At 33.0% G+C, this 15,051-nt stretch overlaps 1 protein-coding gene across 2 annotated transcripts in view; it reads right to left on the bottom strand.

Moving 5' to 3' along the window:
- The window catches only part of LOC108973925 (COPII coat assembly protein sec16), a 26,760-nt gene that overhangs the window by 1,402 nt on the left and 10,307 nt on the right, over positions 1-15,051 (bottom strand). Inside the window, exons 6-16 of one of the 2 annotated variants that reach the window (XM_018941445.1) lie at positions 14,139-14,486; positions 10,544-10,955; positions 9,745-10,475; positions 9,484-9,616; positions 9,289-9,420; positions 9,056-9,217; positions 7,170-7,718; positions 5,981-6,349; positions 1,957-2,111; positions 895-1,394; positions 513-721 (exon numbers count right to left, since the gene is read on the bottom strand). In XM_018941445.1, coding sequence (XP_018796990.1) covers positions 513-721; positions 895-1,394; positions 1,957-2,111; positions 5,981-6,349; positions 7,170-7,718; positions 9,056-9,217; positions 9,289-9,420; positions 9,484-9,616; positions 9,745-10,475; positions 10,544-10,955; positions 14,139-14,486 — 3,700 coding nt within the window. Of the gene's footprint in view, positions 1-512; positions 722-894; positions 1,397-1,956; positions 2,112-5,980; positions 6,350-7,169; positions 7,719-9,055; positions 9,218-9,288; positions 9,421-9,483; positions 9,617-9,744; positions 10,476-10,543; positions 10,956-14,138; positions 14,487-15,051 lie in introns of those variants that run through there. The other variant, XM_018941446.1, reaches the window with a different exon arrangement.

Genomic DNA, 15,051 nt, shown 5'->3' with positions numbered 1-15,051 from the left:
GAAAAAAAAAAATTTAAAAAAGTTCCGAAAACCATTTAAGAAAAAATAATAATTGTCGCCGTAAAAATATGTTAGAAAAAGTGCAGAAATGTTTAAAAAATTGTAGAAAAATACAAATATAACATTACAGTTATTTGAATTACTTCTTTTATTTATTTACTATCATTTTAACAATTCAAATAATTGAAATGCTATATATTTAAAAAAAATAAAATAACTTATAGGAATTTTTTTTTTTTTTTTAATTTTAAATATTTCATAAACGAAGGAATATTTTTTTTTATAATTTTAAATATTTCATACATTTTTACAAATTATTATGTATACTAAATTAACAAAAAATGTGGTTCTTAAAAAATTTAATATTGTTTTATCATAACCTTTTTTAACGAAAAAATTTTAATTTTCAATAGTTTTTTGCTCAAACAAAAAGTCAACGTTTCATTCTTTATAATAGTTTAAGGAAAAAATTCACAATTTATTCCACGAAATGCGAAAAAGTCCATACTCACATCTTGTTGCGGCATTTGTTGTTGTTGCTGCTGCTGATAGGCGCCAGCATCATTATTGTCGCCCGCAGCGGCCACTGGCGCCGGACCCGGTATAAAGAAACCACTTTGCGGCACTGCAGCCGGGGGCAAGGCCGGAGCCAGCACATTTTCCACCGCCTTCATAGGGGCACCTGAGGGATTGAACACATCGACGTAAGAATTCTTCAAGGCTGCAATTGAAAAAGCAAATATGTAATTGATTAAAAGAATAGTATAAAAATACCCTTATTTTGTTTAAATATTTTAAAAAAATTTTATTTATTTTTTAATATTTTTATATTTTTTTTTTTTTTTTTTTTTTTTTTTAATAATTTTATTAAGAAAGAAAGAAAAAGTGACTCACTTCGATTGCGTTGCATTTTGAACATATTCGACTGCAAACTGGGCGTTTTAGTTGCGCCTGCCGCATCGGTACCGGTCAACGCATGCGCACTGTAGCCGGAGACGGGCGCTGGTGAGACGGCAGGGGCTGATGATTGTGTGGGCGCAGCATACTGTTGTGTGTCGAGCAATGGTGAGGGCTGTTGCTGTGGTGGCTGAGCTTGCAGTTGTTGTTGTTGTTGTTGCGGTTGTGATTGTGGATACGGCTGTGACGCAGTTGGCACATTGGACGCACCCATTGCTGGTGGCGCTTGTGCCATTATATCGCTCATTTTTGGTGGCGGCTTGAAGCTTTCTTCGGCCGCTTCGTCACCATCTGTATTTACCCATTTTTTCTTTTCCGGATCCCAAACTATGCTGGGATTCTTATCGTCGGGCAAGATCATTTGATTTTTGGGCTTCAGTGAAAGCTTGTTCCAAATGCCGCCGAACCAGCCGGAATTTTGATTACCTAGCTGGGAGCTGGAAAGTAAATTCATTTATATTAGAAAATATAAATAATATATTACAAATAAGGCAAGTTCAAAAGCTTTGTGAAAGCTTTGGTGAGAGTAAATAAAGCTTGAGGTAGCATAAAAGTAAATTAATATCAATTGGAAACAGGAATCAGGTGTAAAAAGTTATAGGGATCTGTGAAAGTTGAAGTTGGAGAAAAAAAAACTATTAAGTACCACGAAAGCTTTAAAAAAATCAAAACAAAAAACTACATAAATATGGTTACGGAACGTTTACGGTGTTATATTTGTAAGTAAAAACTTAAAAATTCTCCACTTTCTCAGAGGAAAAAACTAATAAGTACTACACATTAGAGAGCTTTCAAAGCTTTGTGTTTTGCACTCTTAATACATTATTAAAAGCTTTCGTGATAAACAGCTTTAAATATAAACAACTTGAGCTTTCGAAGATAAACAGAAAGTTTTGCAGGTTTTGAAAGCTCTCAAATTTTTAAAAGCTTTCATTATAACAACCAAGCTTTCGGTAAAAAATACAGCGAAAGGTAATGTTAATCTCTACGTTCACTCACCTTTTTTGCGTCTCCTTGCCAGCCTCACTTTTACCACCCTTCTGCTCACTCAGTTTTTTGCCGACATCGTTGGCATTCGCCTTCTGCTGCTGCTGCTTATCATCTTCCGCATCATAAATTTTCGATTTCGGCATGGATATGATGGGCCGCGCATTCTAAAGGTTATTGACGAAGTTTTAATGTTACATTTGCAATGCATTGTTAAGAAATTAGGAATAAATTAAAAAATAAAAATAGCTGCATATATAATAGCTGTAAAAGTACTGCAAGATAATTGTGTTTAGTCAAAATTTACAGCAGCCATCGTTAAAACAACCGGCGTTAGTAGCTTATTTAAGAGAAATTAAATGAAATTAATAAAATGCAGTTAAAAAAGCTTAAAAGCTTTCAAAAGCATCTAAAAGTTGCACACAAGTTTTAACACAGCAAGCTGGTATATGTATTCCACATGTTGAATCGAAGTTCTTCGTAGTTTCCACACGCAGCTTTCACCTGTAGCCAGCAGCTTGCACTAAAAATTTGAAGCTTGCGAAACTTTCATGTAGAATAAATGCGTAGTTTTTCTAAATTTAATTGCATGTGTGTTTATAAGTGAAAGCTTACTTTAAATTTAACACTTTCACCGAAAAACACTTAAAGCTATTTTTACTGTTACCGAGAAAAGCTTTTAAGGCGCAGACGCAAAATGCTTTTATCGTGTAGTTGAGACTAATTTTTAGCTTAAACTATTTGGTATTAGTCTATAAATTTGCTTTGGCTGTAATATAATTTTTATTAATACAGTTATTGGCTTTCTTGTAAGCTTTTATACAGTTTATATCTGAGTAACAATTTAATTAAGCACATTCTTTATGTTTTTCATTTCTAATTTTATTTTCATATTTTTACAATGAGCACAAACAGTTACAATTCCATTTTTCAGATTTATATGATATTTTTAGTTAAGAAAAACGACTTCTTAAAGACAAAACAAATATTTTTGCAAGCGAAACCTTTTTCTTTTAAGTTTGCTGATTTTTCCAAGAAAAAAAATTATAATAATTTCTACTTCAAGTGTAAATGTAGTTCTGATGTGTTTGGGTGTCACAAATTTCAGAAAATTTAACACGAAAAAACATATGTGTATATATTTTTTTTAAGAAAATTAAATGAAAATTAAAAATTGATTACTTAAAATAATTAAAAAAAGTAAAATAAATTTCATTTAAAATTAAAAAAAAAATATATATAATTGGTATTAAAAAAAAAATAATTTAACAAAAAAATTTAAAAAATTTAGATATGACTTTTTTAAAGCATTCAAATTAAAAAAAAAATTTGATAACCAAAACTTAAAACAAAATTAAAAATCAAAAAGATTTAATTATACAGTTTTACAATTGCAGAAGTATAATTTATGAGATTAACAAAATTTGGTTTAAATTTAGTTTTCAAAAATTATTAGTTTTCTACAAATATTTGCAATAATAAATGCATTAAAATTCACACGAATCGTTATCATAAGCAAATTTTTTTCAATTCAATTTATTTATTTATTTAAATTCAACTTCCAATTTTGCTATAAAATTTCTTTTCAAAAAGAACTCGATTGAATTGAAAATACTATAACTCCTACATATTCATCAGAAAGTAAGCATGGTTGAAGCTTTTTAACATACATACATACATATGTATGTATTTTAAACACAAATAAATTATGGTATGTTTAAAAATGTGTTACAAGTAAAAAAAATGGCATAAATGCGCACTGAGTAGCGCTATTGTATGCAAAATGATCAAATTCTGCCACTTTGGACACTTTCTGATACTTCAAGTTGTTGTAAAACAATATTAAATGTATACAAATGACATTAAAATGCAAAAAAAAAATTGTTTACAATAACTCTACATAATACCTTTTAAGTATCCAAAGCTTATTGAAGTGTTAAAAAGTTGTCTGGGAAATAAGCGCAGTGATTTTTAAAACTTTTCCAAAAGTCTACAAAACTCTACACAATATTTATCAAGTCTCCAAAGCGTATTTAAGTCTTAAAATGTGGTCAAAAACTGTCTAGGAAAAGTGCGCAGAGATTTTTAAGACTTTTTCAAAAGTCTCCAAAATCTGCAAAATCTAAAAAATTGCTGAAAATTTTAAAAATTCAAGTTTTACGCAGAAAAAATTAAATACATAGTGCTTAAAAGAAATTTAAAGCAATATTGAACAAATTTTGAAGTATATTTGTTTTACCAATATAAAATTAGCAAAAAGTACTACAGTTAAATATATTTAACAAAAGTGAAGGGGTTATCAAATTATCTGAACGCCGATAACAATTCGTAAGAATGAATTTTTAATTATAGAGGCTCGAATTCATTATTAGAAAAAAAATTTATTTGTTCGCCTTGAGTTGCTAAAATTTTAAGCGAAATGTACATTTTTCAATATTTTATAATTAAACATTTTTTTTTTTCGGGAAAAGGACTAGCTATTATGAGATTAATTTTTTATAATAATATTACAACAAAAAATTATAATAGAGTTACATATGTATATCCATGTAGCTAACTCAAATTAACACAGAACATAGCATAACACATAATAGTTGTATATAACCGTCGAATTATGTAATTCAAACCGCTTTTGGAAACAATTTTTATTGATTGAATAAGGCGTTATTTAACCTGACACATTCTGCTTTCAAAAGTCTATCGGAACCTACACTTTTGAATCACCCCTAAATTGCCAACACTTTCACCAATCGTCAACTTAAATATGCTTCTTGTCCTGCGGCTCGCCAATCGGCCCATCTATATCATAAGTGCGCACTGGCTGCTGTTGCGACTTGCGTTGCTCGAAAGTTTTCGAATCCAGGTACTTCTCAAACGACGTCAAACTCTGCTCGACTTCATGACACATCTTCTGATAGTTGAGCGGTATTGCCGGGTTCGCGATGAGCTCTTGCATCGACCAGACAGCATGATGATTGCTAGTGGTCACAGTGCCACTAGCAGCCTCAGCGCCGGTCAGGGACACGCTGTTGGAAGTGCTCACCTCGCGTATAACACCGAGTCTGTTGAGCAATGTGCCGCGCTCGGGTCGGTCCTGCTCCGGCAGGAAGGCAGCCATATTGTACGGCATGCGTTCATTCACTTCATCGAATTCGAGTTCATCAGCTTCGTTATAATCATAAGTGTCAGCATCATCGTCATCAACCATATACTCATCATCATCGTCGTCGTCGTCATCCTCATCTTCCTCGGCCACATCGTCGAGTAAGTCATGATCATCCAGATCGTAGTCGTTCAGTATGTGTGTGTATTTGAGACGTGTCGTTTGCGCATTCGCTTCGGGATCATAGTCGCGTCCCAGCGCTTCGAAACGTGATTGTAGTGGCAAGTCGATGGGGTAGGTGCCGTTATAGACGATTTGCTTGTAGGGCGAGAGGTGCGTTCTAGCCAATTCGGCGCGATTGGAAGCTTTGCGTGCGTAATGCGGCAGTGTGAATGGCTTGGAAGTATCATTTGCCGATGCGCTTGAGCCGCGCTGATAGGCAGCGAGCGTTTTTGTCGCTTGAGCGTTGGCAGCTAAGGGCGTAGTTGTGGAGTTGGAAGCGCTTGTGGAGTTAGTGCGTGCTTCATTGCTGATGCCTTCGGTGCCGAGTGCCGCTGCCTTACTACTTGTGTGGCTGTTACTACTATTTCTACTACCACTATTACTAACACTACTGCTATTGCTGCTAGCTTGTGTACTAAAATTGGCAACACTGGCAGATGGTGGCGACGGCGGAAATTTCCTATTTGCGGCCTCAACCCGAGCCGCCGACACCACACTGTCCACTTTTTGTGGCAAATCGAAATTGACGCGCTTTACCGGAACGTTCGCATTGGCATTCGAAGTTGTGTTCGAATTCGAACTTAAATTACTAGTTAACTTATCATTGCATGTATTAATGGTTTGTGCAAGCTTTTGTTGTTGCAGTGGCATATTCTGCTTTTGTTGTTGCTGCATTTGTTGTGGTAGCACACCATTATTAGGTTTACTTACATCTGGCGGCACGCTGAGGAACGATGTGGTCAAAGTAGCTGCGTGTTGTTGCTGTTTCGCATTGTTGTTGTTGTTGTTGTGATTGGTGTTGGCCTTTTTTGCGACACGCGTTTGCGGTCCATCATAGCTATTATATAATTTGGCTGCTGCAGCGGTGATTTCCAAGGGTTTGTCTTTCGGTTGTTGTAATTTTCGTAAACTCTCCAAAGTAGTTTTATATGTTGTAGTTGTTTGTGACTTTGCTTGAAGTGGCATTTGCTTCAATGCCAGCATATCATCATTATTTAGATAGGCTTCCACGTTTTTTGCTGTATCCTTAAGTGTTGTTTTTGTTATCCCAATAGCGGGCTCATCATCATTTGCGGCGTGCTGCAGCAGCATAATTCCAATCAAGGTAAGCATGCGTACAAATTTGTAGGATTGTGGTAAATTTATGTTAAAAGGAAAGTAAATTTCAAAAAACGACGGTGGCCAAATAAAAGCAGGCAATTGGAGAGTGAAAACTATAGGATTCAGCGTGCGAAAGATAACCGATATTGTATAAACCTTTAATAACATTACAGTTAGTTACTGAAGAGCTTTCAAAAGAGCAAAAATGTGTAAAAAGCCAGGAAAGAAAAGTCACACAAATATGAAAAAGTCTCCAAATTGTAAAAATTTTAGCATACGCTTGCAATTGAAAACTTGCCAAAGTTCATACATAAATGTCAAAAGCCTCCAAAGTCTACACAAACTCTTAAGCGTACTTTTTCTCATTAATACATTAAATCGGAGTCGAAGATTATTATATTGCCTTTTTAACCAAAAATTAAAAGTCTACACAAGTCCCCAAAAATATTAAAAACTCTCCAAATGCATAATTTGAGTTTTAAAATTTCTAAACATATTTAACAGTAATAGTCGTAATTATGGGTAACAATGTAAAGCTGTAGAATCATATCTTATTTGACCACTTTACATTCTCTGCATACAAGCTCCAAAACAAAGCTTTTCAACAGAAACAACAGGTGCGAGCTCTTTTAATAACAGCGCAACGGTGCTTATATTGGAAAGTGGTGCAAGGGACATTTTTTTCATAAAAAATATATGGGCTCTTCAGGGACCTCCACGAATCCACTTTCGTACTAAAATTTCTGCATAACATTTTTATTCTCATTTAACGGCAAGCGTACAAGTTCACACCACTTACCTCGTCGCCATAACCGGCATGTTGTGTTTGCTGTTGTTGTTGATTTTCTTGTGCCCAGTAATCATAAGCGGCAGCATTATTTTGCGCATCCACCGCTTCTGCGCCATAACCTTGATAATGTTGCTGTTGTTGTGTGGGATCATAGTAAGGAATAGAGTGAGGTTCCTGTTGTTGCGGTGGCTGCTGCTGCGCATCTATTGACTGCATATACTGTTGCTGTTGATTGTAATAAGCATATGATGCATCGCCAGCCACGTGATTCGGAGCTTGTGAATCTAGGCTCGGTTGTTGACTATTATAGTCGCCAGCCACTGCTGTTTGTTGCTGATTATAATGCTCAGCAGCTATATCATTATGTGGTTGTTGTTGCTGCTGTTGCATGGTGTCTGGATTGTAAGGGGTAGGCGTTTGTTCGACGTTGCCGAGACCTTGATATTGCAAATTCAGCTCATTAAATTGTTTATTTATCTCGACAAATTGTTGATCGATTTGACTCTGTGTATCGGCAATTTGTCCATACACCGGTGCAGCAGGGCTGGTATATTCGTTCTGAAAAAAATCAATTTGAAATCGTAAAGTGTGGATTTTATTAAAATATTAATAGTGTGTGGCATAAAAATGTTCGTCAAACCTCCTCTAATAGTGCTGAATAGCTTATAAGCAAAACTTTTGCATTTGAAATGCGCTGAATATGTAATAAAATATACTAAAATACTAAACATGCTGAATAGACATCATAGCATCCCTGTTTATTTTATATACAAAGTGATTTGAATTTGCGCTTTATCAAAGCTCAATATGCGTTAGAACCATTTCCGCCAACAAAATAAATATATATAACACTTAAAAATGCGCTGAATAACAATAATGAGTACTTTTATGCACTAAAGAACAGTTTGTATATTTAATAAAGCACGCTGAACAGCTGCATATGCATTGAACAAAAGATTGTTCAACTTAAATACGTTCGTAAGGTAAGATAAAAACTTAAGCTTTACTACGACCGCGCTGTATAGCTAACAGTAATTGACTTTTTAACTGTGCTGAATACACAAATATTAAAAAACGCATAATACGACTTATTAAGTGAGCTGAATATACAAATATATTAAAAAATACGCTTAATATGCCATACAACTTGATAATGCAAGTATAAAAACATAATATGGTGGCGAAAAGGCCTTTAAAAATGCGCTGAATAACAGTTATGACAACTATTAAGAATTGAGAAGTAATCAGTTATTTAAAAATATGCACTCAACAGTTGAAAAAACGTTTTTTAAACATATTTTCTTAGCTTAAGTAAGATACAATGAAAATTTTAAACGTAGCGTTCACTACAAACGCGCTGAATAGCTGAAAATATAAACGTTTGTTTGTCAAATACGCAATCAATAAAACTGCATAATAAATTGTTTTGAATGCCGCTGAATATGAATTATAACAGCTTTGCGGATTTGAATAACAATATATTCACTTCAGAAAGCAATTAATTGTTAGGTAGAATTAAAATTTATTTAAAAATTTTAGTGTAAATATATTCTGCACGTCTCACAAAGGCTTACAAAACAGTTTTGGAATAGACTTGAATTAAAAAAAAGAAACAAGCAGCTGAATTGGAAAATACTGATTTAAGTTGTCATAATACCACTGAAAAACTATGTATATAAGACATTATGACATGCAATTACGCGCTGAATTAATAATGATTAAATGGTATTGATTGCTTGATTGCATCAATGAGCTAGTTATATGCGGCATATGACATTATATATTTATTAAATACATTATTTTTATTTTTTATATATTTTTGTATTATTCACTACTATGCAGCAATTATATTCTAAAATATTTATAGCAACTCATTACTTTTCACCTACACTCACCTTATGTTGCACTGCCAGGGCGCGCAAGTCTTGCAACCACTTTTGCTCCTCAAAATTCGGCAACTGACTATTTAATCCACCCTCAGTATGGTGTTGTTGATCGTCCATGGAGCGTTCCAGCACTGGGTCGTAGTATTTGAGACGATCGGCAAAGTCGTAAATCTACGAAGAAAAATAGTATTTTGATTGATATAATGTTTGCTTTTAAGCCAAAAAATCGCGTAATGACTCACCTTATTAATGAAGCTTGGTTCGTATTTGCACGGATCGCGTTGTATGTGCAGCGCGATTTGTTCGAAATACATAAGACTACGTAAATTATAGCCATAATCCAACAGGCGTGTGGCCAGCAAATATTTATAAGGCTAAAAAAACAATAAATATATATTATACCGTAGATTAGAGTTTAGCATCAGCTTCCGGCTTACCTGAAACTCGACTAGCGAGAATTTATCATCATTCAATGAACAGGCATACTCATATATCTCGGTCATCATGATGGCTTCGTTGGCGGCGAAGTCGTTGAAGTATTTATAATGTGATGAGCCAAGCAAAACGAGCCTGAAAATATATAAAGAGCGTTGATAAATTTTTTTTTTTGAAAGTTATAAAAAAAATTTTTTTTTTTGAAAGTTATAAAAAAAAATTTAATAAAAAATTAAACAAAAATAACAACATAAAAAACTTACTTGGGCAAATGCTGTTGCAGTGTGTTCTCCAGTGTAGCGCACTCTTGGTAGCGCCCGAAACCCACTTGCGCCATTAGGTAACAGAAGTGCGCCGCAAATAAATCACCACGATTGAGCAACGAATCACCAAGCGTTGTTATCGACTTACGATCTAATTCAGGCTTTTGTGATGTATTTGAGAGTATCATCGAAAGATGTGGACGCCAATCGCCCCATTTCTCGTCCTGTACACTAGTCACGCTAGACGGCTGGCGGCCGCTCATCAGCTGATAGAGCGTTTGCAGTGGATCGTTAAGTGACAACTTGTTGGCGAACTTCGTCATGACATTGGCGTGTGAACGCCGATCCACTTTGGAGGCTAGAAAGAGCGCATGACCCCACAAATTGTTATCGGTGGCCCAGTCGAGCGCCTCATTCACATTGCCATACAGCAAATAGTTACGGAACTTTTCGGTTATCTCATCATCGTTGAGCACTGGTATATTGCTGATGGTTGTGGTGGATTTGGGTGCTTGTTTGCTCGAATTAGTAACGCTTTCAGCTTCGTTACCCGAGTCAAGTTCGGTATTATTCTGTTCTGCAACAGCGGAGTCGGTTGCTGGTGCTTGCTGTTCATCTGCCTCATCACCACTGAGTGCCGATGAGTCGCCACCGTCAGTGTGCTCGATTTGATAGGGGAATTGTTGTTGATTTTTCAAGAGTAATTCCGCAATATCCGTGCCAACGACCATCTGTATGTCGGCCAAGTTTTTAATGCATAAAATATCTAAAAATATATAGAATTTATTTCTATACTTACGCCATTTTGACGCAACAACAAGATCAGCAGGTTCCACATCAACGTATAGGAGCCACGATATTTCTCAATATTATTGGACACCAGCTGCTTGGCGTAGATGGTGGTCTCCATGGGACCCAAACGTATTTGCTCCTCGCAGAATTCAATAATGGTCTTCTTGTGTGTGAGGCCACGCACCAATGGTCCCGGATAGGTCTGGAAGAGTTGGCGTGTTGCATCGTTGGCACCTAAGCGCTGCAACTTCACAATATTACTAATGGCGCCATGTGAAGTGTACTTCGGTTTAACGGTAACGAGTATGCCGGCCGACAGTGAAACGATTGAGTGCTCGTTAACGAATTTACGTGGTGTGAGTCGTTGTGGATCAGGTTCGGCGATGGCTTCGGCATCGCGTAATGACAGATGACCCGATCTAGAAGTGTAGTGAGAGTACGGTTAGTAAAATATTCGGACAAATTTTTGAAAATATAAAAACGAACTAAATTATATTTTTAAAATGAAGCACTTATAAGTTCAAAAGTAGAACAGTAAATATAATAAAATGATAAAAAAAAATATCTTAAGCGAAATTATTACATAAAATAAGTAAATTATTTAATATACAGCTGCTGATTTGTAGTACAGCGCATGCGCAACGTATAACCTATTTAATTGCTCTGAGACCATGCAAGATTTCTTAGAGAAAATGTAATAAAAATAGATTTTTGAGTAGAGTATATATTTTAGTGAGTATTTTTCGTTATAAAATTTATATATGTAAATATGTCTTTGTGGGTATTGTTTATAGTTAAAAAAAAAAACATATTTTTTTTATTTTTTATTTTGCCTAATATCTTTTAGATATTTTTGTTCTTTTTTACTACTATAAACTTTTTTCTAAAGCTGAACTGTTTGAAAAGTAGAATTTTTAAATAAAATTCTCGATTTTGCGGTGGTATTTTGTATAAGAGTTTAATAGGTGAATACCCGTATTACTAAAGAATTTCGATGTTACATATACATATATATTATTTTAGAACAACTTCGAACTTTTATATACGGACTTTTCAAAGGTAAAGTAACGAATAACCTTCACATTACCTTTGTAGGCTAATGTACTAGAAAATTTGTAAAAAATGTTTTCCATTTTTTTTTATTTGCAAAAAATTTTATTTACGATATTTTCAATTTAATTTTTATAAATATTTTGCAAAAAATAAATTTCAAAAAAAAAATTGGAAAATATTTTCTAAAAATTAAAAAAAAAAATTGGGAAATATGAAAAAAATTGTTCAAGTTGAAAATATCGTAAATTAGACAGAACTATTGAAAATTTATGCTTAAGTATTAGCATTTTGAAGAAATTCATTGCTAAATAAAAAATTCAAACAAATTTTTGCATTCGTAAATTAGACAAAATATGTTTTATATGTAATGACAATGAAAATTAGTGCCAGAGAGTGGATCTTTAAGAGATTCTATAAATAATAAGTGCTAAATTATTTGATCTCTACGCATTTGCACATAGTTATGCATAGTATATACATACATACATACATAGGTATGTATACGTAAATAATGACATGCGAAGAGAAAAACACACCTACATATACATACATTTTTTGAAATTAACATACATTTTTTTTATATAAAAATGTAGAAGGATATAAAAATAAATAAAAAAAAGTTTAAAAAAAAATCGTAAAAAAAGTTTTGAAAATTTCCTTTTACTCAAAAATATAACTTTTTGGAGTCAACATTTTTTTGAAATATTTTTAAAAGTTATTTATAATAATATATAAATWCAAATTTAATCATTTTAAAGGAAAAAAAACTACCTACTAGCAATTTMAATTTCTTTTTAATTTAAATGTTATAAAAAATATCGCTAAATAAAAATGCAAAACAAAAAATTAAATGCGAATATTTTTAGGTCAAATTATTATGAATATTGTTTAAAAATAATATAATTGAATTATTGGCTTTAAAAGCGATAAAACAAATACGCATATTTGAAAAAAAAAATCACTAATTATTATTTTTGTTTTTTTTTGGGTCAAAAGTTATTTTTGAGGGTCAAAACCATAATTTTTTGGGGTAAAAAAATGTTTGTAATGATTCTAATAATTTCACACAAAATAATTGAAATTTTTAAATTTTTAAAATAAAAAGAAATCAACTAACAAAGCAGAAAACTTAATCATTATTTTGCTTAAACATTTTATATGTACATCTCTGTTATTAAGGCGTAGTGTAGTGGAACGTTAAAGAGTAACTATAGTATGTATATTTGTGCAATAACGAACACCAAAAGTTGGAGATAATCGTAAAATAGATCTGAATAATAAAATTTGCATGGCAGGCAGAAAATTGAGTGTTGCATAAATACATAAAATATAAATAAAGTATAGTTAAAAAAATATAGAAAATGTTCCATCAGCTCACAAAGTGTAAGTGAAATTTATAGTTAAAATGGAAAAAATTTTCCATAAGTTCACAAAGAAAAATGAAATTTATAATTAAAATTGAAAAAAAAAATCGATAAGCTCCTAAAATATAAAGTTTTTTAATTAAAATAATAATGATTAGTGAGCACCCATATTAAAAGTTTTTGGACATACAAGTACCTAGAATTCAAAATGAATATATTGATATCCAAATACATTAATAAAAATATTTACATATCACACACACATGAATAAAAGTGTAAACCCCACATAAGCTTTTCGATAACAGCAGAGATGCATATATCGATAGAGTTATTCATACAAACAATATAGAAAATATGACGAATTCGATGTAAGAAATAAAGCAGCCAATAGTCAGATACGAGTATGTATGCATGTGTGTATGTGCCAAATGTAACTATGATTATGTATAGATATATGGTATACGCATATCAGATATCATAAATGCACTTATGTAATGAGGCTAAAACTAGTTTGAAAGTTTACTTAAGTCGAATATTGTTGATGTAAGCCAATGTAGGTCAAACAAAATATGCAGACATATGATAAGGGGCATTCACAGCGCGATTTATGTAAAATTTACTAACGTGAAATGATGAACTTTTTGCTATTTACAAAGCATAAAGTTAGAAAAGTTATGTTTACGTGTTAAGTTTAAAAGGCACTGTACGGAACAAACGAATTAAGACAAGCTATATAAGAGTAACGCGCGGAATTTGTTCTTGAAGCATAAAAATTATAGCCAAATGGCAATAAAAGCGAAAAAAAATATTTTTGAGCTGCATTGCCACAATATTAAACATTTTTAGACTCGTTTAAGTGCACAAATTGTTTTAAAACACATGATCACTCATTTTATAAACCATATATTTGATGAAAAGTTGGTTTCAATTGAAAAATTTAGTTTAAAAAAACCGTTATTCGTTATTTAACTAAAACTACTAAATCATCATATAAAACACTGTAACGAGTGCTTTAGAACGTGTCCACCACATTTTGCTCACACTGTGAATAACCCTAACACCTGTGGGCAAACTAAAACATACGTATATAGAGCAAGTTGTAACTTGTAGATAGCTTTTTTTTTACTAGCAAAACGAAAATAAATGATAAAAAGTAGTAGCAGTAAAGTTGTTGCTTGGCAGCACCTGGACTCCGCGTAATCGGAACGCGCATAATAGGCCGCGCCAACACCGCCGACACCAGCGTAGTATGCTGTTAAACTAACGCCACCGACGCCGCCGCCCGTTATGGCACTAATGCCGCTGCCAATTTGTGACAGATTGCTTGTGGAGCGCGCAGCGCGTAATGCCTCGCCAGCGGTTCCGTACATGCTGCCCGTAAAGTCGTCTAGCGTTGTAGAGTTGAGTGACATATTCGTATGCTGTTGACTGTAAATCATATGTTGTTGCTGTTGTTGTTGTTGCGAATGCAGTTGTCGCTGTTGCAAATGACGATGGTATTCATTGGCTTGTGAAATGTATGCTTGTGTATACCTAAAGTTAAGGAAGTGATTGATGATGATTGCAAATTGAATTTGTACAAAATTACTGCTAGATTTTATAAATTTTACAAATAGTATTATTTGTTTATTTTGTTGAATTTAAATCTTTTAATTTTTTTGGTTTTTTGAATTTTTGAAATTTTTTTTACAAAATTATTATTATTTTCTTGTTTAAAACTTTAAATTTTTGTTGTAAAATTTTCAAACTTTTTTTATAAAACTCCGATTTTTTTTTTTTTTTTTTTACGGGAAGGTCCTTCTACTTACAATTTTCTTTTTTTTTTTTTCTTATTATCTTATAGAATCTCTCGCTTCCAACTACTTGAAAAAATATCTTGTTCCTTAGATTTTGTAGGAAATTTAATGCTCTACAAAAAAGGTCTGATTTTTTTTCATTGAGTTATAAAATTCGTAAGAAAATACGTATGTGTATCTCTCTGTCCATTCGTTCGTCGACCGGACCAAAATTGCAAATATGAAATCCAGGGTGTATAGCTGACTTTTTGCCAAAATTACGGTTCTATTTGTAAGAAATGTTATTGAAATTCGGGACCGAA

Source organism: Bactrocera latifrons, unplaced genomic scaffold, assembly GCF_001853355.1.
Source record: "Bactrocera latifrons isolate USDA-ARS-PBARC rearing strain unplaced genomic scaffold, ASM185335v1 scaffold_51, whole genome shotgun sequence".
In the NCBI taxonomy this organism is placed as follows: domain Eukaryota; kingdom Metazoa; phylum Arthropoda; class Insecta; order Diptera; family Tephritidae; genus Bactrocera; species Bactrocera latifrons.
This window is presented reverse-complemented; position numbering and strand designations above follow the sequence as displayed.